General features: G+C 44.0%; 1 protein-coding gene across 1 annotated transcript in view; it reads left to right on the top strand.

Moving 5' to 3' along the window:
* TOGARAM2 (TOG array regulator of axonemal microtubules 2) overlaps window positions 1-23,914 on the top strand; it is an 81,372-nt gene that overhangs the window by 26,703 nt on the left and 30,755 nt on the right. Inside the window, exons 5-15 of the mRNA XM_082214810.1 lie at window positions 174-394; window positions 2,273-2,457; window positions 3,507-3,556; window positions 9,064-9,245; window positions 12,070-12,226; window positions 14,736-14,900; window positions 16,341-16,482; window positions 19,141-19,246; window positions 21,928-22,163; window positions 22,795-22,953; window positions 23,683-23,800. Of these exons, the coding sequence (XP_082070936.1) occupies window positions 174-394; window positions 2,273-2,457; window positions 3,507-3,556; window positions 9,064-9,245; window positions 12,070-12,226; window positions 14,736-14,900; window positions 16,341-16,482; window positions 19,141-19,246; window positions 21,928-22,163; window positions 22,795-22,953; window positions 23,683-23,800 (1,721 nt within the window). The remainder of the gene's footprint in view (window positions 1-173; window positions 395-2,272; window positions 2,458-3,506; window positions 3,557-9,063; window positions 9,246-12,069; window positions 12,227-14,735; window positions 14,901-16,340; window positions 16,483-19,140; window positions 19,247-21,927; window positions 22,164-22,794; window positions 22,954-23,682; window positions 23,801-23,914) is intronic.

The following is a 23,914-nucleotide window of genomic DNA, read 5'->3' as shown; positions in this document are numbered from 1 at the left end:
TAGAGAGGGAAAAGGTACCTGGCTTTTCTAATGACATTTTCAAGTTTTTCAGGCTGTTCCCAACAACACCAAGCTGCTGTACGAGGAGCTCATTGTCCTTTATGTGATGTACTGAGTGTATGCGCATACGTTCAGGGGGAAAGTGTCACATCCATTGTGTTTTGCATTTCCAGGCTTATTGAACTCTGTGGGTCCTCAGGGACTTGCCCTGAAACCAACCATTTCCAGATCTGCCTCTCAAAGACTGCTGGTCACTTCCAAGCCCATGCCTCCTATTCAGAGCATCCCCACTACCCCAGAGGCTGACGGAGCTCGTGAAAGACAGCAGAAAGTGTTGGGAAACTGCTTGGAAGTTAGAGCGGACAACCGGGAGTCAATAGCAGACACTCAAGAGGTACTGTCAAATGAAGATGCTGAAATGCGGTGGTATTTGTGCCTGAGAAGATTTATGCTTCTAGAAGCATTTGGGTTTGCTTTATTGTTTCTGTTATTAAAAACTGAGGAGCTAATGTTTGCCGGCATGGCGAGGTTATGACGTTGGGTCAATTGCACCAAATCACATTTGATTTAGTCTGCAGCTGAATTGCAGAGTCTGTTGCACAAGCATAATCAAATTGGTATGAATGCGCTGTCTGTTGTTCAAATTGTATTGCTTTGAAGAGGGGCAGAAAATTACATGCAAAGGAATAAAATGTGTACTAGGAAAGAAACTGAACCTATGAAGCTACCTTATACTGAATCAAATCAGTGATCCTGCCTACTCAGCTGGGCAAAGGGATCAAGAGGCCTATCTGTTGGGAGTCGAGGCCAACAAGCCCTCAGTAGTTCCACAGTGACATTAAGGAAACATCAGTTCGGCAAGATACCTGGCATTAGAAATCTCTTCCTGATATGGGAAGATCCTCTGTGTTATACTGCACAGTCCATGAGATATGAAGCGCCTCTGGAGTTAATAACTTGCAGTTAGATATGACAAATTGTTAAGTGGCATTTGCAGAGGACCAAGGATCTGGTGATCACACCTTATCATCCAGGAGCTGAGAAGCTGATGAGGGCCGGCAGGAGGAGCACTAATGTAAAAAATTAATAGACTTCTGAGAAGCAGATTTTGATGGAAGGTCGAAGGAGTTGCAAAATTGGCCGGAGCTCAAGGCTGTCTGGCAGGAATAATAGATACATCCTGGAGAGTGTGATCGAAATTTATTCCAGTAAAATATATAAGAACAGAAAAAGGGAATAGAGTGTTGAAATTCTCCTGCCAAAGACAGGAGGAGGACAAGCAGAGGGCGCTATCATACTGCAGGTGATGCAGAGAGCACCGAGATGTGGAAAATGCTGTACTTCAGCTGAAATAGTCTATCTTTCATCCACACAGAACTTCCCACATTTTTGCCCCTTGAAAAGTTCTGTGCAGCTCAAGTGCTTATTTTTCTGCATCAGTAGAATTTGGTTTAGAGAGTCTTCTTTTTTAAAAAAAGGGCTGATCTGTCCCTCTCTTATTCTTAGAGATTGATGCAGCAACTGTTGTTTATAAAAATATGTGAAGGAAAATGAGGTTAGTCTCAGGGCTTATCCACACTTCCACTGCTTACCCCCGGGGAAAACTACTCTTTAGTGCTCAGTCGGAGCAAATGGCAATTTGGGTTTTCTCCAGATTGACGTTTTCTCAGATTTAGAGCTAAAGAGTGGGTTTTCCCTGGGAAAGGAGTGGGGCAAGGGGAAAGCCTCTCAGGCAAGTGCTTTCTAAGCAAGGGACCAGCCAAAGTGTTGATGAGCCCTTAGTTTCCCCTGTACCACCTTGTCTCCACTGTGCCACATTATTCTTTACCACTTCCCAGGACTAATCCTAGTCCCACTTTATTTTTTGCTTAGGGGACTTCAGGTTTCCAAGGGCATGGAGGCTTTTTGTAGAACAGCAGAATTCACCTAGAAGTGCTACTGCCTCGCGTGTTTTTTTCTGATTGTTTTGACCAACCCTTAGTGAAGTGACTTTCCGTGTCACATCTAAGTTCATGCATTAAAGTGACATTGTTCAGGCAGTAACAGCCATGTCTGAGGACACATTGTTACCAGCAGGTCAAAGTAGATTACTTGGAAGTCCTGCTCAGGAGGTAGGAGCAAATTTTAAGTGATTTTATATATATAAAGGGGTCAAACCAGTTGCTGACTCTTGCACTCCATGAGCCTCAACACAGAGGTGTCTTTTGGCTACCTGCAAATACTGAGTGATAATGTCATTGTCCCGTGTCTTTTAAACCATGCTTTCCTGCAGATCTTACATAGCCATGGTGAGAATCTGAGGATGTCTTTAGGTACTGCTTTGATCCCACCTATCCCCAAATCAGCAAAGGCACTTGAAGAAGAAAATTCTCAGAATTTTCAAGAACTCCTTCCAGGCTCATCACAGTTCCTGCTGGAATCTGCTCCTCTTGTTACAGAAGATTCCTCTGAAACAAGGTAGATGGCTCCTGCTTTCATTTCCTTTGTTTATCAGACCTCTTGCACTGCCTTTGTTTCCTCTCTCTTTCAAAGCCTCGCCTGCAGTATCCAGCTTCCCCGAAGCTCAGAGGATACAACTTTCCCCTTTTATGTGAGCTCCAGCTCTCCATTGCATGACTGTGGCTTTCTGAGGCAGCTCTGAACATAAAAGACCCCTGTTGGGTCAGATCACTGGTACAGCTCTCCCAGCATCCTGTTTCCCATAATGGCCAATCAGATGTGTCTGGGAAGCCCCTAAGCAGACTGAAGGCAATAGCCACCCCTTGCTCTAGCTCTCAGCAGCTACTCAAAGCCATAGTGCCTCTGGTGTAGCATAGTGGCTGAGCTACGCGTCAGGAAGTACCTGGTTCAAACCTCAACTCTGCCCTGGATTTGTTAGGTGGTCTTAAGCCCATCACTGGCCTCATTTACACAGAATGCTGGCCACAAGCCATAGCTACAGTAGTGAAATTAGCCTGTGCATGAGCTTTGTGCTGGTGCATACAGCTTGAGCTCTTCCCACTTTGCTCCTTCCTTCCTAAATCAGGGAAATGAGCCATGGACCATCTGGCATAGCATTAGGCGTGAGCCTCCATTCCAAACAAACAGGGAGCGGAAGCCAAGGTTTCTTCTTGACTATGCTTGCTATGCTTGATTTGGGGAAAAGAACCAGGAGTCCTGGCTTGTGTGTCATGTTAAAAAGGGGAGAGACAAAGCAGGAGAGCGCCTGAGATCCATGCAGCTTTGGTCACAGGCCAAGCTGACTAAGCATGGTTTGTGGTCAATTTTACATATGAGCATGGCCACTGTCTTCTAGCTGCATCTCTTCCCTCCTCCCCATTAATTTCCAATATGGGGGTGATACTGACCTACTTTTTCAGATTGTTGAAGGTAGTGTGTTTGTATGCATGTTGAATAATTTAAAGCACCATATAAGTGCTGTAATATTATCTCTCTGGCAGAAACCTGGGTTCCCTCCTCCCACTTTGTTATTTTCATATTTTCCTTTTTCTCCCAATTGTTTTAAGGTCGGGGACAGGGCCATTCAATGCTGAGGACAGCACCCTCAACACTCTGGGTAGGTACAGGTCACATATATGTTCTATCAGAAAATGTGGGTGTGACATTTGGGAGACATTAATGCTGAAAGCATCTTCCTAAAAAACAACAACAATCCACTAGGTGGTGGTGTTAGAGATGCTCATGATGCTACTTTTATTAGAGAAAGGTTTGTGCATCCATGTTTCAAGATGCATATAAGAAGGCTTGCAAATGCCTGTGCTTCCCAGCACAAAACTGCAAACCAGTCTGGAGAGCACACATCTTGGCAGAGAAGCAGACAGGGTCCTCTTACCCTCTCAATGTGACATTTACATACATAGTAGCTTGGAGCAGCCTTTGGACAAGAAGGTGCTCAAGCAAAGCAAATGCATTCAGAAGTCTGAAGGAGCGATGTGGTCTTGCCGCTTGTCAGCAGGTAAGGCATATGAATTCATGTGCCCACAGAGAAAAAATGGAATTGAAAAGTTCATTGACGGGACCTCAGCAGCTCCTCATGATTAAAAAGGATCGCAAGGGCTGGCAGGGACTGTTCATGTTCATCAAACCTGATCTTGGCGTGTTGACACAGGAGTTGCTAGACTTAACCAACCCTGGCAGATGTTTACCCAGTGTGGGAAGAAAGTAATTTCTCTGAGACAGAATTTGGGGGCAGGCCAATGTCGGGGTAGCAAATAAAACTGGATGATCAATCACGAAGGAAAGCTGCAATGTGGCAGCAGAAGGGAGGGCAGAACCAGGAAGCAAACAGAAGCTTCTAGGCCAGGCTGTGAGTGGAGCAGAGATCTTGAACCAGAGGGGTCAGGATTAGAAAATGGGGAAATAAAGAGTACTTGTTGGAATGAAAGCACCGGACAGTCTTCCTTGCAGATATATTTCAGTCAGAGTCATGGTAAGAAGCAGACAAGAGGCATGGGAGGGCACAGGGGGCAGTCACTGTGATGTACATGTCAATGCCACATTCCTATGTCAGCTGCAAAATAAAAAACACTGGAGAAAAGTTTTACTAATGCAACTTCTCCCCACACCCAAAAATCCTCAGTCTGTCTAGCTTTTGGGAGCAAGAGGCAGCCTTGAGAGCATGCATGGTGTAGCTTGCAGTCAAAGTGCAGACTTGGGTTCAAATCTCTGCTCAGATATGAATTGCTCTCCCCCACCCCTCTCTCTGTGCCTAATCTACCTCAAAGGGATTTTGTGAGGCTATAATATAGCCACATGTGCTGCCTTAAGCTCCTGGGGGGCACGGCAGGATGTAAACGTGATAAAAGCATAAAATAAATAATAAAATAGAAAGAACCTCTTTCTGTTGCCACCCTGCTGGGCTTTGTGGCGTTGGAGAAAGCAGCCATGTGAAGATGTATTGTTGATCTGCTGAGCAAGGAAGGTGATTGCTTTTGTGTGGCAGCTTTAGTAGTAAAAGCACTCAGTAGGCTGGTAAGAACAGAATAAGAGAAAACGCTATTGATTTTTAAGCAGCATTGTTGTGTAAATTCCGATTAGTTTCTGGAGTGACTTCATTGCTTTTTAAAGCATGGCCTCTCTTAGTTCCCTGTGCCACAAGAAGCTCATCTGGAGAGCAAGTCCTGGGTTGTGTGCTAAGATGGAGGCTTTCACATTCTGCTCTCTGGGGTGATTGCCTAGTCAAAGGTGCTAATATCAAGGTGGCTGAGCTGCTAGCTTTGGTAATTATCCCACTTCAGGGGATGTGTCAGGAAGGGATTTATTGAGGCAACCGCTTCAAAGAGCTGAATTCTGTTAAAATACCTCTTAATTCCCTATCCAAGAGAAAGGGGCATTATCCCTGGATCTTCTCACAGCACAAGAGAAAACATCATTTCATGAACAAAATCCTGACGCTCTCCAATGCATATTGTTATGTATGTAATACAAACCTGAAAAAGTAGGAGATGAAATAATATATTAAATAAGGTCGGAAGTGGGATGCTTCAGGCTACAGGAGCCACCCTACTCTCTTTATTTTTCATCTGGGCCTTTGTGTTTTCCTTGTGGTCCTTGTTCGTTTTCCCACTTCCACTGACTCCTCCAAATCAGACTTTTTGAATGCACACTCTGCTCAGCAATCTCACACAGCCAGGTGCCCATGGACTCCTAGATATGTAAGCAGTGCTGGGTTCAAATGAGATTCCTGTGGAGTGTATCTTCATAAACAGGCAGAGGTTCATTTAACACATTAAACCAAAGATGTTCCTGTATAGGAGATTCACTTCCTTTCCCATGGCCTACTCTAATTTGTCCATCCTTGTTCATGTCTATTATGCGGTTGGGTTGGGAGAGAGGGAATATCTTGGCTGGGTGGGAGAAATGGGATCTGGTTTATTAATTATTAAGGGGTGTGTGTGTGTGTGTGTGTGTGTGTGCGCGTGCGCGCATGTGCCTATCCGTATATATGTGAGAAGCATAATCTATATGGACATACCCTCCAACATTTCTCCAATGAAAATAGGGATGTCCTAAGGAAAAGTGGGATTAAATCAGAAACTGGGACAACTTCTGTAAATCCAGGACACTCCCTGGAAAACAGAGACACTTGAAAGGGCTGCATGGATGAGAGAAAAAGCTATTCATTTTGGCAGTGTGGCCATTAGAGCTTTCTCCATCTGACCTAAGCACTAAATATCCATATCAATTGTAAATTGTACACAGCACCTGCCACGGTGTCTATGTTAAATAAAAAGCTAACATGACCACCTCTCTGAACAGGGCCAACCCACCCATGAGTCAAGATGAGGCAACCACCACAGATGGCAGTGTCTACAGGGGCAGCAGATCCAACCTCCAAGAAGTGCATCACCTGTTGTTCCCTGGTAGCAGTGACAGCTATGGCATACTCCCTGGAGGCTGGATCTTCTGTCTCCTCAGCAGCCCCCTGCCCACTGCATCTAAAGGTGCAATGGTCTCCTCCCATCTTTGTTCCTGATGTAGATCTTTATCCCCTTCCCTTGTTCTTGATGTGGACCTTCAATCATCCCTCCTTGCCTGGTTGAGGGGACACCATTTTGTGGTTTGCCTCAGGTGTCAAAATGCCTTGGGCCAGCCCTGCCTCTGAAAATAGTTTAAGTGAGTATGGAGTCGTAGGGAAGTTAAGGAAGACTGCACGTATTAATGCAAGACATATCATGGGCAATCACCATAACTCAATACAGCTGGCCCAGGCAAGGACTAGTCTGGTATCAAATTTTGACAGCTTTTGCCCTCCAGATGTTTTGGACTACAGCTCCCATCAGCTGCAGCCAGCACTGGCCAAGGCTGATTGGATTTGTAGTCCAAAATATCTAGAAGGCACCAGGTTGGTGAAGGCTTCTGTATACAATACAATTGAAGTGTTCTTGACAGGACAAAGGAAGAGGCTACTTGCAGTAGTTAGTCTGTGGAGATGGGCATCAAGAAAGAGCAAATACTTGAGGAAATGTAAGTAGGAGTATGACTGATATATTCAAGGTACTGTCTCCTCAAAGGGATTATCTCAGGAGAGAGAGAGAGATAGCTGAAAGAAATAATTATCCCCAGGAACAAACAGCTGAAAGGTGTGAGCTTGAGCTCTCTGCCTCAAAAAGGAAAATAACCAATTTACCTAAGCTGATGAGTCACTATTCCTAAATGAAGGCTCATTTTAACTCCAGTTGATGGAATCAGAAGTAGCTCATATGGAACCAAGTTCAATCACAAAATCAGAGAAAGAGTGAAAGAAAAAGCCTGATGGATAAGTTCAAGGGTCCTTCTACCCTGGCATCCTTCTTCTCACAGCAGCCAGCCTCAGGGAGCTCATGATTAATGTGTGAAGGCAACAGCCTGTACCCAGTGTCTGTTGTTCAAAGTAAACAGCTTCTGAACATGGAGTTTACAATAGCCATGGAAAGCCCTGTCCTCAATCACCAGTAGTAGAGATTGATTCACACCACGTATTTAAAGTGCTTTTATGCCATTTTAGCAGCCACGGCTCCTCTGCCCCAAGGATTCCTGGTTTGTTAAGGGTGCTAAAAGGTGTTACAAGACACCTCCCTGAGCTATAATTCCCAGCACCCTTAACAAACCACATTTCCCATGATTACTTGGGGGGGGGGGATTGCATGGTGACCTAACATTTATGCTACACAAAGTGCTATCTTTTATACTGACAGTCAGTTTTATTCACTAATGTTATGAGTGAGTGCATACTAGTGAGCGAGTGACACCTGCTCCTCACATCTTGTTGCTCGCTCTCCACACCATTAATAATTTTATAAACCTCTATCATGTGCCCACATCCTTCTCTCCCGCCCCCTGCAAGGTGACTCATGCACCCACAAAAACTTTAGTCTTTTCGCGCAGGGAAGCTGCTTCATCCTCTTGTTTGGATTGCCAGATAAACATCATGTCTTTTTTAAGATGGGGTGAGCGAAACTCTGTGCACAACACCATCCCTCTGGTAGCAAACTCACGTGGTGAGTGCTGGTAGAAATGGAGTCAAATCAGGGCCATTGAGAAACAGCAGGTTGCTATGGGCCTGCTTGGGGACTCCTGAGGTTTTATAGTAAGCCCTTGCAAACTAAAGGGGATGGTGGTTGCTCAGTGGCCACAGAATGCAGAGGGTTAGTTGGAAAAGAAAACCAGGAAAACCAAGGTAGGGGAAGTGCCGTAGCTCAGTGGTAGAAGGTTCCCAGGTTCAATATCTGACATCTCCAGCAAGGACTAGGAGAGACCCCTGACTGTGAAATCCTGGGGACCTGCTGCCAGTCAGAACAGACAACACTGAGCTCGATCGATGAATGTTCTGACTTAGTGTAAAGCAGCTTCCTATGTTCTCTATGTTCCTAATGGCTTGCTGTAGGAGGGCATGGCTGGTTGATTGGCTGGAGCCCCGAAAAAGGAACAGGCTTTTCCAGAGGTGAGGATATACTGCAACATATTTTGTTACAGGTCCCACTTGACTACTACAATTTATTTACAAAGGTAATACAGTGGTACATCGGGTTACATACGCTTCAGGTTACATACGCTTCAGGTTACAGACTCCGCTAACCCAGAAATAGTACCTCGGGTTAAGAACTTTGCTTCAGGATGAGAACAGAAGTCGTGCTCTGGCAGCACGGCGGCAGCAGGAGGCCCCATTAGCTAAAGTGGTGCTTCAGGTTAAGAACAGTTTCAGGTTAAGAATGGACCTCCGGAACGAATTAAGTACGTAACCAGAGGTACCACTGTAATAGCATAACCCACAGCTGACAGGAAATGGGAACAAGGAGGACAGCTCTTTCATTTGGCCCCTCTCTCTCTCTCTCTCTCTCTCTCTCTCTCTCTCTCTCTCTCACACACACACACACACACACAACACACAACACACACCCCTCTCTGAGTCCATCTACACAGGGAGTGATTCAATCTAGTGGAGTATCTCCTTGGCACAGCCTCTCAATTTACATTAATACATTGTGTAATTTCTTGGCTCACGCTCTCCACAGTAACACTTGTTATTTCATACATGCTCGCTGCCCGTGCTAACGTGTTTCTTATGCTTTATTGGCTCATCAGAAACCAGTGCACCGGAACCCGCTTTCAGAAATGGCCTGTCTGCATCCTTGAAGGTTACTGGGTGTCCACTAGAATCCGTACTGCCATTAACCGCCTCCTCTCCCGGTCTGGCTAAGGAAGGGGGCCAGCTCTCAAGTCCTTACCTTTTGAAAGATGACGAGTGGAAGGAGAGCAATGGAAGGGTATGCGCCTTCTATCCCCTTTCTAGTTCTAATGAGGGCACGTTGGTGCGCGATGTGTATTTAACCAAGCCAAGGGAAAGGTATGGTAAGTTAGCAAGCAGTAGCGAGGGTGACTGTGAGTGACATTTGGTCATTGCTTTTTAAACGATGCCACTGCAGTTAAGCATGCTGGTTTGGAATTGTAGGGCTCAGACCCATCCTTCAATGACTTGAATTGTCAGGTACCTGGGGATGTTTTCCAGTGAGAATCCCTCATCTGTAATCACCTTTAGGGCCGCACAGACTCATGCAACAGAGCTCCGCAAGCCTGATAAATTAAAACTCCTATTGCCAGTGACCCATGTGTGATATCTCCATGACCCATTTGCAATATTAAGCACCTGCCTGGAAGCGCTAAACTCCATCTAAATTATCTCATGGGATTCCTCATAGGATTGAAAGTGAGAACCCTGTGCACATTGCCCTGAGTTCTTTGGAGGAAGGGTGGGAAACAAATGTAGTAAACCAAAAGAATACGCTGAAGGAAGATGTACAAATTGTATGCAGCTAGAAGAAATCAAGTGTGTTTTTATTGCATTAAGTTGATTTTGCAGAAAGAGCCTCGGACATTTCTTTAATTTCTTGCATGTTTTCTTGCAGTGACAAAATGATACATAAACCACAGAAGGGGCATTCAAAGTGAAGTTTAGGGATAAAGGAATTAATTAACGATTTTGAGGATCTGGTCTCAAGTAATGCTGCCCTTCTACATTCCTGCTAATATAAATTGCTTGCCTTTTTTTACATAGCTCAAGCCAGATTCTTTTATCATCTGTTCAGAATAGTGCTTGCTAAAACTTTTCTCTTTCTTGGACTGAAAAAGCATTGGTTCAGCATTTTTAAAAATATCAGCCTGAAACTATATGTGAAATCAATTATATAAATAATATAAGGCCGCATGCCCTACTTTTTCTGAAAATTTCATGCTTCTCATCTTATAGAATAGTCTCCAACCCCACCCCAAGTCTTCTGCCTAATATCTGCCTACACTTGTACTTTCTCTTTCAGCTGCATCCAACAAATTACAAGCAATCCTTGTTTTGTGCAGGGGTTCCATTTTAGCCTTATAAAGAATGGTTGAGAGTGTTGGGTATGTTTAGCCTGGATAAGAGGAGACTGAGAGGAACTATGATAGCCACCTTCAAATATCTGAAGGGATGTCACATGGAAGATGGAGCAAACTTGTTTTCTCCAGCTCTGGAGGGTAGGACCTGTACCAATGGATTCAAATAACAAGAAAGGAGATTCCAACTAAACACCAGGAAAAACTTTCTGGCAGTAAGAGCTGTTTGACAGTGGAATGGTCTCCCTTGGGAGGTTGTGGACTCTCCTTCCTTGGAGGCTTTTAAGCAGAGGTTGGATGGCCATCTATCATGGATGCTTTAGCTAAGATGCCTTCATTGCAGGGGGTTGGACTAGATGACCCTTGCGGTCCCTTCCAATTCTATGATTCTATGAAGTCATGTGCTTTAAATGCCCCAGGTGACCTGTGTGCCTGCAATGCCTGCTGCTCAGATGCTCACAGTTGATGGTCAACTTCAAGACCCCTGCTTCTCTCCCTTCATATGGGTCTTTATCTCCTAACAGGTACCCCATGTAGCTCTCTGTGGCTAAAACCAGCTTCAGGAAGGAGCTTTAAGTTGGGGGTGGAAGTATTTGGGGGAATGGAGTTAAATGCCCCATCTCCAACATTGCATTTCTGATTCAATCTCCTGGCCACTGCAGGGGCGGCCACTTTTAAAGAAAGAAAACAATGTGAGATCTAATCTAGATGATCCTCAGGGTCCCTTCCAACTTTATGATTCTGTGATCTGTGATCTTCTGTGGACTAGCCAGGAGCTCATAAGGAGGGCATTATCTTTTTATTGGCTACACAGCTTGTCAAGCAAAGACATCTACTGAACACATCAGACATGCTTTTATTTTGACTATGTTTCCAGGTGAAACCCACAGCATTCCTATGTACTCAATTTAAGTAGCTACACTGAAGAAAAAACAAGAAAATTAGCACATCCTCCATTTTGATGAAATATTTATCTTACTTTCTAATAAATAAGGTTTCAAGAAAATGGAGAAGTTCTGTTTGGTTTTGTGGAATCACATTACGCCAAGCGATTCCTCATGTGTGTAGAGTAGGAGTAGGGATGGAATTTTATGAAATTCTTGGTGTTGAGCTTATCTGTGCAATATTTTTTCCTGACTCCTGTCTTCTCCTTGATCTTGATCAGAAGTGAGGATTTTTTTACTAGCCCCACTAAATAATACAAACAACGCTCACATATTATACACATTATTATAAATTATTATAAATATAATATTACATGAATGTAATGTGTAATGTAATGTGTATACAGTCCAGGTTTCCTAAGGGAACCAACACAATAACAGATAAATTCAACTACTGATATTTCGTATCGAGAAACAAGTAAGAATACTTATACCATAATACAGCAAAAATCCAGTACTACATGAGGCTTGACTTTTTTATAAATGTTATATATACAATATATACATATTTTTGTTTATAAATTTAAATATAATTTTGTGTATAAATACGCAGGCTTTTTAGAAAAAAGAAGAGAAAAAGATAATGTGCAAGCAGCTCAGACATAAGCAAATGCTCAGTGTAAGAGGTGGTCCTTTGTGGTCAAAGCTTGATCAGGTTGGAAGCACCAAATTCCATGTATAGATATGTTTAAAATAGAGTCCTCTTCCATCCCTAATGTAGAACAACACACGTATCCCTTACTTTTAATGCACTGCGTTTTGCTTTCGTTGTGTCCAGATCCACGTGACCATATCAAAGTCAGCTCAGGAGAAACTGCGCCAGAAGCAGTTAAAGGAGATAGAGATTTTGCGCAAAGAAAGAGAAAAGGAAAGAGAGAGAGAGAAGGAAAGGCTGACAAAGTTCGAAGAGCATCTACAGAAAACTGCTCGTGAAGGTATGTGGCAACTTGAGAAATAAAAGGAGCTCGTTATGCAGATTTCATATGCATTTTGCATCACCCTGAATTTCATTTGCCTTCATTTAACACGCCTTGCAGAGATCAGATGCACACTGTGTAAGTCAGGAGAAGAAGAAAAAGGTGACCTACAGGGTTGCTACCTTCCCCTGTCTATGACAGCTGCCTGAAAAGCTAACATCCCAGAGGCCCCCTGTGTGAGTGGAGGTTATGGAGGAGCATTCACATGTCTGCTCAGGAGTAAGTCCCACTGAGTTCAGTGGGGCTTATTCCCAGGGAAGTGTGGCTGTTTAGATGTTGTTGGAAGACATCTCCCAGAACCCCTGACTGGGATGGCCGGGGTTGATGGGCGTTTGACTCTAAGAACCTCTGGAGTGTCTATGTTCTCCATCCCTGGTGTATAGAGTGGCAGTCATGTGAGCCTCCTCTGTCCTCCACTGCAGCCTGCAGTGATATAGTCTACATACAGACTTGCCTCCTCACCTCCTATGTGTGAACTGGGCCAATGCTGCAGCACTGGGTGAACTCTGAAATACTCCCACAACCCCGTTGTCTTCACATGACCCTTTTCTTAGAAAAAAGGTGAGATGTGTCCTTGTGTACTTTGGTAGACATGAACAATATTGGAATAATGCACTTATAATGCTGAACAATCTGTGACTTTGACACTTATACAGTGTATTTCATCAACGATTTCACTGCACTTCACAAAAGGTACACTTAAAAAGGAAGCTATCCTAGCAACGGAGAGACTGTCTAAGAATGCAGACTGTAATAATATTATTAAAAAATTCCTTTCAGTAGCACCTTAGAGACCAACTAAGTTTGTTATTGGTATGAGCTTTCGTGTGCATGCACACTTCTTCATAATCCCGGACCATGTTGAATGGAGATCTATTTTCATCACTATGAAACACACCCATATTTCAGTATACCTGCAGCAATTACAGTCAAGCAACGCAGATGCTCTTCGCCAAAATTTATAATTTTATTAAATAAACTATAGCCAGGAGGAAATTTTCATGCGCAGGAAGCACTTAGCCATACAGTAAGAATCTCCCTGATTTAAACACCCTCCACACCCTTGAGATGTGATGCTTTTCAGATGAAATATCCAAGCTGTTACAATAGGAGTGCATATTTAAGATGGGGGAGGAGGAAGGTTTATGGCAGAGCTCCCTAAGTGATCTGATTGCAACTGACATGCAGTGATTGTGCTGCAGTATAAACTCCACAAAGGTCTGCAGCAGCAGCAGCAGAGAAAGTGGCAGAGTCAGCACTCTGCCGGAACAAGGCTCTGGTGCAAGGTCACTTGCTCTTGCTCTTCGCTGTGGGTGGGGGATGGAGGAATGTCAGCCCCAGAGAGCTGGGTGTACGTGGTGGGGATTTTCTTGCATATCGTTCAAAGTCCCATAGTGCCTACTATTACAGCTGTAAGGACACGGGTGGTGCTGTGGTCTAAACCACTGAGCCTCTTGGGCTTGCCGATCGGAAGGTTGGTGGTTCGAATCCCCGCGACAGGGTGAGCTCCCATCACTCTGTCCCAGCTCCTGCCAACCTAGCAGTTTGAAAGCACGCCTGTGCAAGTTGATAAATAGGTGCTACTGTGGCGGAAAGGTAAACGGCATTTCCGTGCACTCTGGCTTCTGTCCTGGTGTTCCATTGAGCCAGAAGTAGTTTAGTCCTGCTGGCCACATGACCTGGGAAGCTGTCTGTGGACAAACACAGTCTTCCTCGGCCTGAAAGTGAGATGAGTGTCCCAACCCCATAGTCACCTTTGACTGAACTTAACAGTCCAGGGGTCCTTGTACTATTACTGCTACTACTTCTATTAGTACTTGAGCTCCTTGGAGAAAAAGGTGGGTCATAAATGCAATTACTATTACTATTATTATTTCTCCAAATTTGCAGAGCACACTTCACCATGTCAATATGATTCCAAGGCGGTTTCAAGCAATGCATTGAAATTATTATTTGTGGAGTGCCCTCCTTCTTAGAAGAAACATAATCCCCATCAAGTGGTGTGTTGTGGTTTACAGAAATACATAAAAATACTATGAGCAAATAATATATACAAATGTTAAAAACACCCAGTTAACAAAAAACAGAGCAACAGCAGGAGGCCATGCAAACTCTTGTTGGGGAGGCACACAAAGAAGGGCCTCAGATTATGATAGTTAACTCCAAAAGCCCATAAGACTAAAAAAGTACTTACTTGCTTGTAGAAACCAATTGTAGCCTTCCCTGTCCAGGCTTTCAGGGGAATGAAGTTTAAACAGTGGGCTTCAGCCTCTCAGGATTTGCTTGGAGTCATGCTGCTGTTCATACTGCTACCAAGTAAGCCCACCAGAGGCCCACCACCAGAGAACGGGACCCACCTGAGTACACATTTTGCCTAGGCGCTTCTCATACCTGGAACTGGCCCTATGTTCTTTCAGCTGCTAGTTCCCTTCACTCTCTGCTGACTTTCCTGAATTACTTTCTGCAGGTTCCGGGCCACTTAAAAGCAATGGAACCACCCCTGTTGGCCTCAGTCTGAGCAATCCCTGCAGAGCTCCTGTTGGGACGTCCCTGAAGAAACGGGTGAACAGGCCCTCTCTGCCCAGCATCCCCGTCATCAACCACGACAGCAGCTTCCTCAGGCATGCTTCAGGTGAGGCAGCTTTTATGGTTGTCAACAGCACTGGATAGAAGTATGAGGCACAAGCAAGGACTCTCCCATAACCACAATGCGTACTGGAAAAATAAATGGGAAAAGAAACTTCTTGCTTCAAGTATTATAATCTCAGCCAAGCTGGCAATATCACTTTTTCCTTTCACTGGCTTTTTTCAGATCATCTTTTCTTGAAACATTTTTTTAAAAAATGAATGTTGTATTGAGTTTTTTTCCAATATTACATAAAACAGAATAAATAAATCACAAGCAACAAATACAGGACTGGCCCGCTTGTGGAGGATCATGCCTTGAAACTTCTTGGGTAGCTCAGAAGAACTTGGTGTGTAAGATTCCAACCGTGGACGATAAAATGAGGTGCAAAATTATAAAACAATCCGTGTTGCTGAACCAACATGCATTGGTTCGTGTTGCAAATATGGAAAACCGACAGGTTGCCTTAGGAACTCCCTATCTATTACACTACTACAAAAAGCCAACAGCTTGATTGCAGCCACTTTTCTATTTGCACCCCCTCATTGTTTGTGGCCATTTCCTTTTGGGAGTGTGTAAGGCATGGCTGGAGAAATTCTTTCAGCACGAGGGCCACATTTGCTTCTGGGCTACCTTCCAAGGGCCACAAGAGAGTCTTTGGCAGGGCCAAAGTGAATGCAAAATTTGCCTTTGTACAGTGGACTGCTTTGTACAGTGGACCATCTTCTACTGAGTCATCTGGTACTAAAGAAATAACTACCGTACCCTCTATTTATTTATCTCTGGAGTTCTCCCTGCTTCTCCTGCCCTTTCAAGGTCCCTGTGCAAATAGCATATGACTCAGCATTCTCCTCTGTCCATAGAAAGCTTTATAGTGATTATTATTGTTTTGCTTCGGCCTGCTGCTGTATCACCTTGTCTCGTGGAATGGTTTAGATTTTGCAGTCAAAGCAGGCTGCCAGGATGATTTGATATTAATGCTATGTCGGCACTTCAGTGGGTCCTCCTGGAAAGTTATACCTCTCTAAAAACAGATATGGTATTGTGTGGTATAATTGTTAGGCGAACAACAAGCCCAAATGTGAGATGCCTCTTCAGTGTTGCAGATCAGCCAGATGTCACCAATAGGACATAGTGCAAAGGTGGGATGGTGCAGAGTGGGCTTCCACTGCCTGGTGCACCTCTGCCCCCACCAGAGAAGCCACTCATGGGACTCGGAGTAAATGGGATGTTCAGCCCAATACACACTTCGGTGAAAATGGTCTGTTCTCACTGCAGTCCTTTCAATGGAATGCAATTCAGATATGCATCTACAACTCCATGGGAACAGTAAAATGAAATATGACTCCTTATAACAACAACTTATTTGTAGCGTTAATTGTAATTTCCTGACTGCCAGTGTTAATTGCATTTATATGCCTGGCTGTTGTTGCTTCATACTTACAGCTAACTCCCTGCCAGCAAACCTCCAGGGTTCTCCGGAATGGGAAGAGGACCTCGTAAATAGAGATGCCTTAGAAATAAGACCCTTGTCTTACCCAGAGCAGGGGCTGGTCGATGCTCTGAAGTGGCTCAATAGCAACGATTGGTAAGGAAAGAGAAAACTGTACCTTCCCCCTGTGCCTCATGCCATAAAGTTAGGCGAGTGGCCTTGTGGCTGCATGAAGGCTACAGTATAAAAAGAGATTCAAATTCACTTCCTCTGGTTTCCAGACAGCACATACTCCATCTGTTTTTGTCTCATTCCTTCCCTCCCACAAACCCACGGAGGATACCAAATTGATGGTGGACTTTCACAAGCCCAGTTTGGGAAAACGGTGAGATTGTTTCAAAAGGTTGTGGGCAATGTCAAGGCAGCCCAACTTGGGCCTCCCCTCCTGTTTTTTCACCCAGCCCCATTAAGCCCCACACCCTGAATTCAACTCCATGGACGGTGTCCAGCTAAAAAGTTCTGCTAGGGAAACATGGTGTAGCTGGAACTTCTCTGTCCTCCTTGTGCTGCCCCTAACCCTGTTCCAAGGTCTTCCCCAATCCTTGGGAGCTGATCTACGGGTCTCGCAGGGGACATATGGGGAGAGGAGAGGGCAGGGAAATCCCATTGGGCAGCTGAAAGTCCTTGCAGTTGTGGAACTGTTCAGTCAAATACTGTCCCACGAGCTTCTTATAGCTGACACCCCTGTGGAGTTGTCCTGCTTTGAGTGGCTTTCTCGACAGCATGAAATCTATGTGTGAGACAAGAGCAATGCCAGCGTTTAGCTCTTGATTAGAATTTGGCTGCCAAGCAGCCACTTCCACTGAATAAACCTTTTTCAGAGACAGCTAACTGTAATTTCCCCTGATTTATCTGTACAGTACAATTTAGAGTACAGGACTTAGAAAACATGACCAAAAAGCCTTTTAAGACTTGAGTCTGGAATACGATAATAAGACCACATCATTAGCCAATAAAGTAAGACTCAATTGCCTCTGCTGTCAAGTTTTGGAGAGTGGCGTTAAGGGCATTGTCAAGTTCATTTAGATACAAAATAAACACCAAGGGGGCAAGAATACAATCTTGCCCAAGGCAGGTCCAAGAGATGTTGCTGCCTGAGGCAGAGTAGCACTAGTATTCCCACCTCATACACATTAAGCACAAGGGCAGGTAAGGTATATTGGCACCTGAGGAAGAAACTCCCCAAAGCACCTCTCCTACTTGCAGGCAGTAAGTATCTAATAATAATTAAATAACAATTACAGTGGTGCCCCGCAAGACGAATGCCTCGCAAGACAAAAAACTCGCTAGACGAAAGAGTTTTCCGTTTTTTGAGTCGTTCTGCAAGACAAATTTCCCTATGGGCTTGCTTCGCAAGACGATACGTCTTGTGAGTTCTTGCGAGTTTGTTTCCTTTTTCTTAAAGCCGCTAAGCCGTTAATAGCCGCTAAGCCGCTAATAGCCGTGCTTCACAAGACGAAAAAACCGCAAGACGAAGAGACTCGCGGAACGGATTAATTTCGTCTTGTGAGGCACCACTGTAGCTGCCATTTTGTGACACCCCAAATCAGCCAGTGTGGTGTAGTGGTTAAGAGCAGTAGTATCGTAATCTGGGGAACCGGGTTCGCGTCTCTGCTCCTCCACATGCAGCTGCTGGGTGACCTTGGGCCAGTCACACTTCTCTGAAGTCTCTCAGCCCCACTCACCTCACAGAGTGTTTGTTGTGGGGGAGGAAGGGAAAGGAGAATGTTAGCCGCTTTGAGACTTCTTAAAGGGAGTGAAAGGCGGGATATCAAATCCAAACTCTTCTTCTTCTTCTTCTTACCTCAGGTGGCTTCCCCACTTTGTCTAATAGTAGCGCTGGCCATGACCCTGCTTAACACTCCCAGACATTGTAATAATGCCAGTGAGTTGCACAATGTTGCCACATTTAATTTGAAATGTGTTATTCCCATAGATAATCCTACTTTTTAAAATATACAACTTGATAAAAAGCCTTTCCTAACACACACCATTAGTTTTCTATGGAAATATAAAAGCTCTGCTTTCAAAAAGATGTGGAAGATTCAGTCTTCGTTGCCACTGGACCTCACAGTTAACATGATTTTTTTCTTTTTCATTGGATATATCTGCCAACCAGTGACAACAATTCACACGTCTCATGACGTGAGCCATCGTCCACAAAGCTTATGCTATAATCCATCTGTTAGTCTTTAAGTTGCCATGATATTGTTTCTTGTTGCTAAGAGTACAAACACATCTACCTTTCTGGCAGCTGCTGCTCTGGAATTTGTCACCTGTGCTCATTTTTGTCGCCAGATCACCTGCAGATGGTGCTGTTAATTCAGAAAGGCAGAGTTGTGAGGGATTATTGGCCTTAAAAAAGGGGGGGGGCTCCACAAGCTTCACCTCTTGAGCCTCGCAAGAGAAAAACTTGCCATGCAGGTTTCAGCCCTTTCCAAGGATGGAGCCTATCATGTGGAACTAGTAAATCAATCACACTCTCTTATTCAGCTTAATTCATAGGAGATTCTGTCTAGCACACAGTGGAATGTATTTTCCCCCAATAGTAGTTTTAAAACCATAGTGTATAAGAGCTTCTGTTAAAATTCAGCATCTTTGCTTTTCTGTATTCCCAATGTGTGGCTTCTGTGACACATCTCATTTTCAGACTCTTTTACTACAGTGAGAAATCCTGTTTCTGCAAAATGCCAGGCGAGACCAATAATTTCCCTTCTCTCCTCTCCCTCCGTCTTTCTGATAATTGCCTCTCAGGCACCTGAAGGAGAAAGGACTCTTCAGCATCCGATGCTTGGCTACCTGCCATTCAGAAGTTCTCCAGTGTAGACTTCATGATGTTTCCTTGGCAGCCACAAAGGAGGTGGGAAATGTGCATTTAACATATGTCCAATCTATCTTACCTGACACTTCCCAATCTGTTTTTATTTAGCCAATGGGTCTCTCAGCAGCTTTTATACCTGTCTATACCTATTGCTGCCCAATATGCTCCTTATCTCTACTGGAAAAATAAGCAATTAATAAGCTGGGTATAACCTGCACGGGGGGGGGGGGGGAGGAATTCAGCACAAAATAAATCCATGCAAATTGATTAAATTTGCATGCATTTACTCACTTTCCACAAAGCTGTCTGCTTCTGAAACTTAAGCTTTCAGTGACTTTTTACTCTATTTTAGCAAGGAGAATGGCAACGGAGTGAAAGAATAAAAGTTGAGTTAGTATCCATGGAAGAGCTGACGTCCCACTTTCCTGTTTCAATGGAAAATCCAATAAGTAAAAACAAAAAAGCAAAACCGTCAAAACAGCAAATCTGAATTACCGTATTTTTCACTCTATAAGATGCACCTGATCATAAGACGCACCTAGTTTTTAGATGAGGAAAACAAGAAACAAGAAAGCAATGCAAAGCCTCTTGAGCGAAGAGGCAGGAGCGCTCCGGCTGCACCCAAGAGGCTTTGCGTGGCTATCGCTGAAGCCAGGAAAGCAAGAGGGATCGGCTCCAGCGATAGCTGCACAGCCTGCATTCGCTCACACATTTCCCCTTACTTTTTAGGAGGGGAAAAGTGCATCTTATGGAGCGAAAAATACAGTAAATGGAGGAAATATATGGGGTGGCCTTTTGAAGAGGACAGGCATCATGTGGACCTTCTGAGAAACTTGCATACATGAGCAATGCACTGATAATGCCTCTTGTGTGTCTGGATGGAGAATATAGAGATGTGTATGCAGAAACTATCCTACTATTGCACAAAGGTAAATTTTACATCCATTGCTTCAAGTACTTTTGCCTCTGGCCCCTCACACTACCGTCATGAGGTCCTTGGAAAGTTTTTCAGAAGGGAATGCAGCCTTGGGCTGAAAAAGTTTCCTCATTCCTGAGCTATGGCCTCTGCATCTTGGAGTCTGCCATGGTTTTATATAATAAATATATTTTATGTATAAATGTAAGTGGCAAATATCTGTCTAAAATAAAGGAATGAAGAAGAAAGAGAAATGTATTTGGGTTCTTGTACGCAAATACCCGTGAAGCATGTCAGTTACTGAGGACCCAAATGTGTATACTTCACTTAAAGCAGTGATTAGGAAAGGACTAGGGCCTTTCTGATGTATATCGGAGGTGGGTTGAAAGATACAGTTTAGTCATATTATGTAGCTTTCGTATCTAACCTGATGTACATGCATTTTGTACTTAGTTGTTGAAACCCAAATTCAGCATGTCTCACAGAAGAACCTGCAAGTCCAACCATGTTGATTCTGTCTCTTCTATCAACTGCATCTCTTTATCTGAAATGCTTCCTCTATTTCCACCCAGAAAAAGGGAGAACAAAAGCTGATCTGAGCTACCTACATTTCCCCAAACCCAAATACGTTATGTGCTGGACTCTGTGAGGCAGCCAATTCTTGGATTCTAGGGAGCTTATTTACCCAACGGCTGCTCTTAACAGCTTTGCTGTTTATTTGATCGCTTAATGGAGAGGTTTTTATTGTTCTCATTTTAAACCCTTCTAATAAAAAGCAGGAGGTAAAAGAAGCCACAGGGGCCATTTCTACACTTGCTCATTGTTTGATCAGCCGACTGGGCTGTTAACATAGCAAAGTTGGCAAGGCCATTAAGCCTTCTGTCATCTGCAGCAAATAATGGCTGGCCATTTGTGTAATTTGTGGTCTCTGGCTTCTCTCTGAAATTATCATGGATGTAGACTTGATTCCCTGTTAATGGGAAGGTTGGAGCATCTTCAAACTTTAATTATCTGAATGTGGGATTCAGTTCTGTGGGATTCAAACCCTCCCACTTTGCGAAACACAAGCAAAGTGTTGACGGCAGGGTGTCTGTTTATACACATAGAATGAAAAATGGATGGCTTACTTCCCTTCCAGAAATCCCCCCTTTTTTCGGTTCATAGTTTTAAAAAGTAATATAAGAAATTAGGACTGATAAATATTTACAGCTCTTTTCAGGCATTGGCAGCTCACCCCCCATCTGTCAGGACATTCAGCTCCTGTTAAGTATTTTGTGTGTAAAAGTGAGGAAAGCTGCCCAGAGTGGCTGGGGCAACCCAGTCAGATGGGTGGGGTACAAATAATGATTTTTTGTTGTTGTCTCTCATGTGGAGCACAGCAGCAAAAAGTTTGTTAGTTGCTCAAACCAGTGAGCAAGCCTGACTGTATTATTTATTTTATTTATTAAGCATTGATGCATGTATATGTTTTAAATGATGGTTAAGAGCTCCAGATTTAGTACTCTCCTTCCTTAGGTTAGATCTGCAGGTCGTGGTACCCATTCAGATGGAGCCATTATCAAAACTGAAACAATTCCATGTTTCTCCTATTCATGATAGGAAGGCAATGCAGATGTACACCGCGAGTGACTCAACTTGATTGGCACATCCTGGTTTATTATCCACACTTTGATAAGAAGTGTGGCATTTTGTGGACAATTACAAATAAATTGTCCTGCCTTTGGTTGGTATGTCAGCATTTGCAGCAGCAAACAGGGTCACATGAATGCACAAACGTTTCAGCTTGTAATGTTTCCATTGCCAGGTTAGCAACCTCCGGTCAAAAGTATCTCGGTTTGCTATCGGGACCCTAGCTGACCTCTTCAAGGCCATGAAGAAGCATATGGACCAAGAGGTTGAAGAGATTTCTCGGGTCCTTCTCCAGAAGGCAGGCGATTCTAGTGAATTCATCCAGAAAGCAGCTGATCAATGCTTGGGCGTAATGGCGCAGAATGTGACTCCCTCACGAGCGATGGCTGCCCTCATGGCCAATGGAGTGAAGTACGTGAAGGGCATTTTCCTCTGCATGCTTGCTTCCTCAGTTATATCTGGACCAATTTCCCTAGATTTTTTTTTCTGGGCCCTTGCACCTCTTCTTACCCATGACTTGTCCTTTTGAAGTAGAGTAGGGCTGCAATCACACTGGATAATAAGGCACCAGGATCATGTCCCTGGGGGGTAAACTTTCAGGGATGCATGACAAGGATGGGTGGGGCTGGAGTCCAAAATGGGTGTGGTCACCCCATGCGCTCTCCCTCCCTCCCCCTCCCCCTCTCCGTCTTCTTCCTTGCTTATGGTTTGCCAGAGCTGAGGCAAAATACTCTTGCCAGAGATCTGAACTGATGGCTTACAGAGGGCTGCTCCCCCTCCTTCAACCACTCCATCTGTTTCAGCTGCCCCCTTTCCATTTTCCTGCTCCCGTCCTCCTTTTCTGCCTGCATGAAGTTAAGCCAAGTGTCACATTCAGGTTTCCCACTCATGCAAGCCAGTTTGCCAGTTAGGGTCAGAACTAGCTGGGTTGGGGTATTTTGGCTGAGGCAAGCTGGGGTAGCTGCCAGGCGCCCAGCTCTTTTTTCCACTTTGCAGTATAAGAAAAGAAGAGGTCTCATTCTTAGGACCACTGTGTTTGCAGCCACCGTAACCCCCTCATCCGGAAATGTGCGGCTGAACACTTGCTGACCATCGTGGAGCAGATTGGGGCAGAGAAACTGCTCTCGGGCAACCGGGAGAGTACAGAGCTTCTAGTGCAGACGCTGGTCAAACTTGCTCAAGACTGCAATCAAGACACAAGGTAAACTGCCAGCCAAACAGCTGAGAGTCTTTGAATGCATTTCATTGCAAGCTGAAATGGACCAGCCTTTCTCAACCTATTGCCCTCCAAATGTTTTGGCCTTCCATTTCAATCAGCCCCAGCTAGCATGGCCAATGGCCAGGTATGGTGGGAGTGGTTTATTTATTCAGTCATTCATTCATTTCATGAAATTCATATGCCACTTGATTGTAAAAACAAAACCAACAACAGCAGCTACCCCAAAGAGGTTTGTGAAAAGAATCTGAACCCTGATCTCCCAGGTCTGATCTAGTCCAATACTCTCATCGCTAGAGCACACTGGTACATTGGTACATACATTCATTTTTATTATGAATGAGTGCTGGCAATGAAAAGTGTTCTTGATGTCTTGAATTATGGTATACTTCCTTCAGAATCTGTGGTGGTTCTATTTTTCTGAATTATTTTGTGATTTGTCTTTTGTAGACATTTATATTTTACTCATTAATTGTGAATTTAATTATATTAATTGTGTGTGTTAAATAATAGTAACTATATTGTGAACGCTTTGATTTACAATATGGAAATTTAATTCAGTGTGTGGCTCACGGGTAATGTGTCAAAGTACTATCATGGCCCACTTGGCCTGAGAGGTTGGACCACCCTGAACCAGACAAATGCCACTTTCTGAAACAGAGTCACAATTTTGCCATCAAATGTTCTTAATTAACTTTTACCGCCTTGTGCTAGATTTTATGGCCGGAAGATGCTGAACATCCTTATGTCCCATTCAAAATTTGATGGGTATTTGAAGCAGTGTCTACCGTCACATGACTTGCGTGATGTCATGGCTGCAATTAAGCAGAAAGTGAGTATGGAGGGGCACAGAATGTGTTGGGAAGATTTGGTGTTTTATTTCCTCTTTCTCTCTCTGTTTTTGTTTTTATTTAGATTATTATTTTTTTATCTTACTGTATTATGA

The sequence above is a fragment of the Podarcis vaucheri genome, assembly GCF_965113315.1.
Source record: "Podarcis vaucheri genome assembly, chromosome: 3".
Classification (NCBI taxonomy): domain Eukaryota; kingdom Metazoa; phylum Chordata; class Lepidosauria; order Squamata; family Lacertidae; genus Podarcis; species Podarcis vaucheri.
Note: the sequence above shows the minus strand (reverse complement) of the source record. Positions and strands in the feature narration are given on the sequence as shown.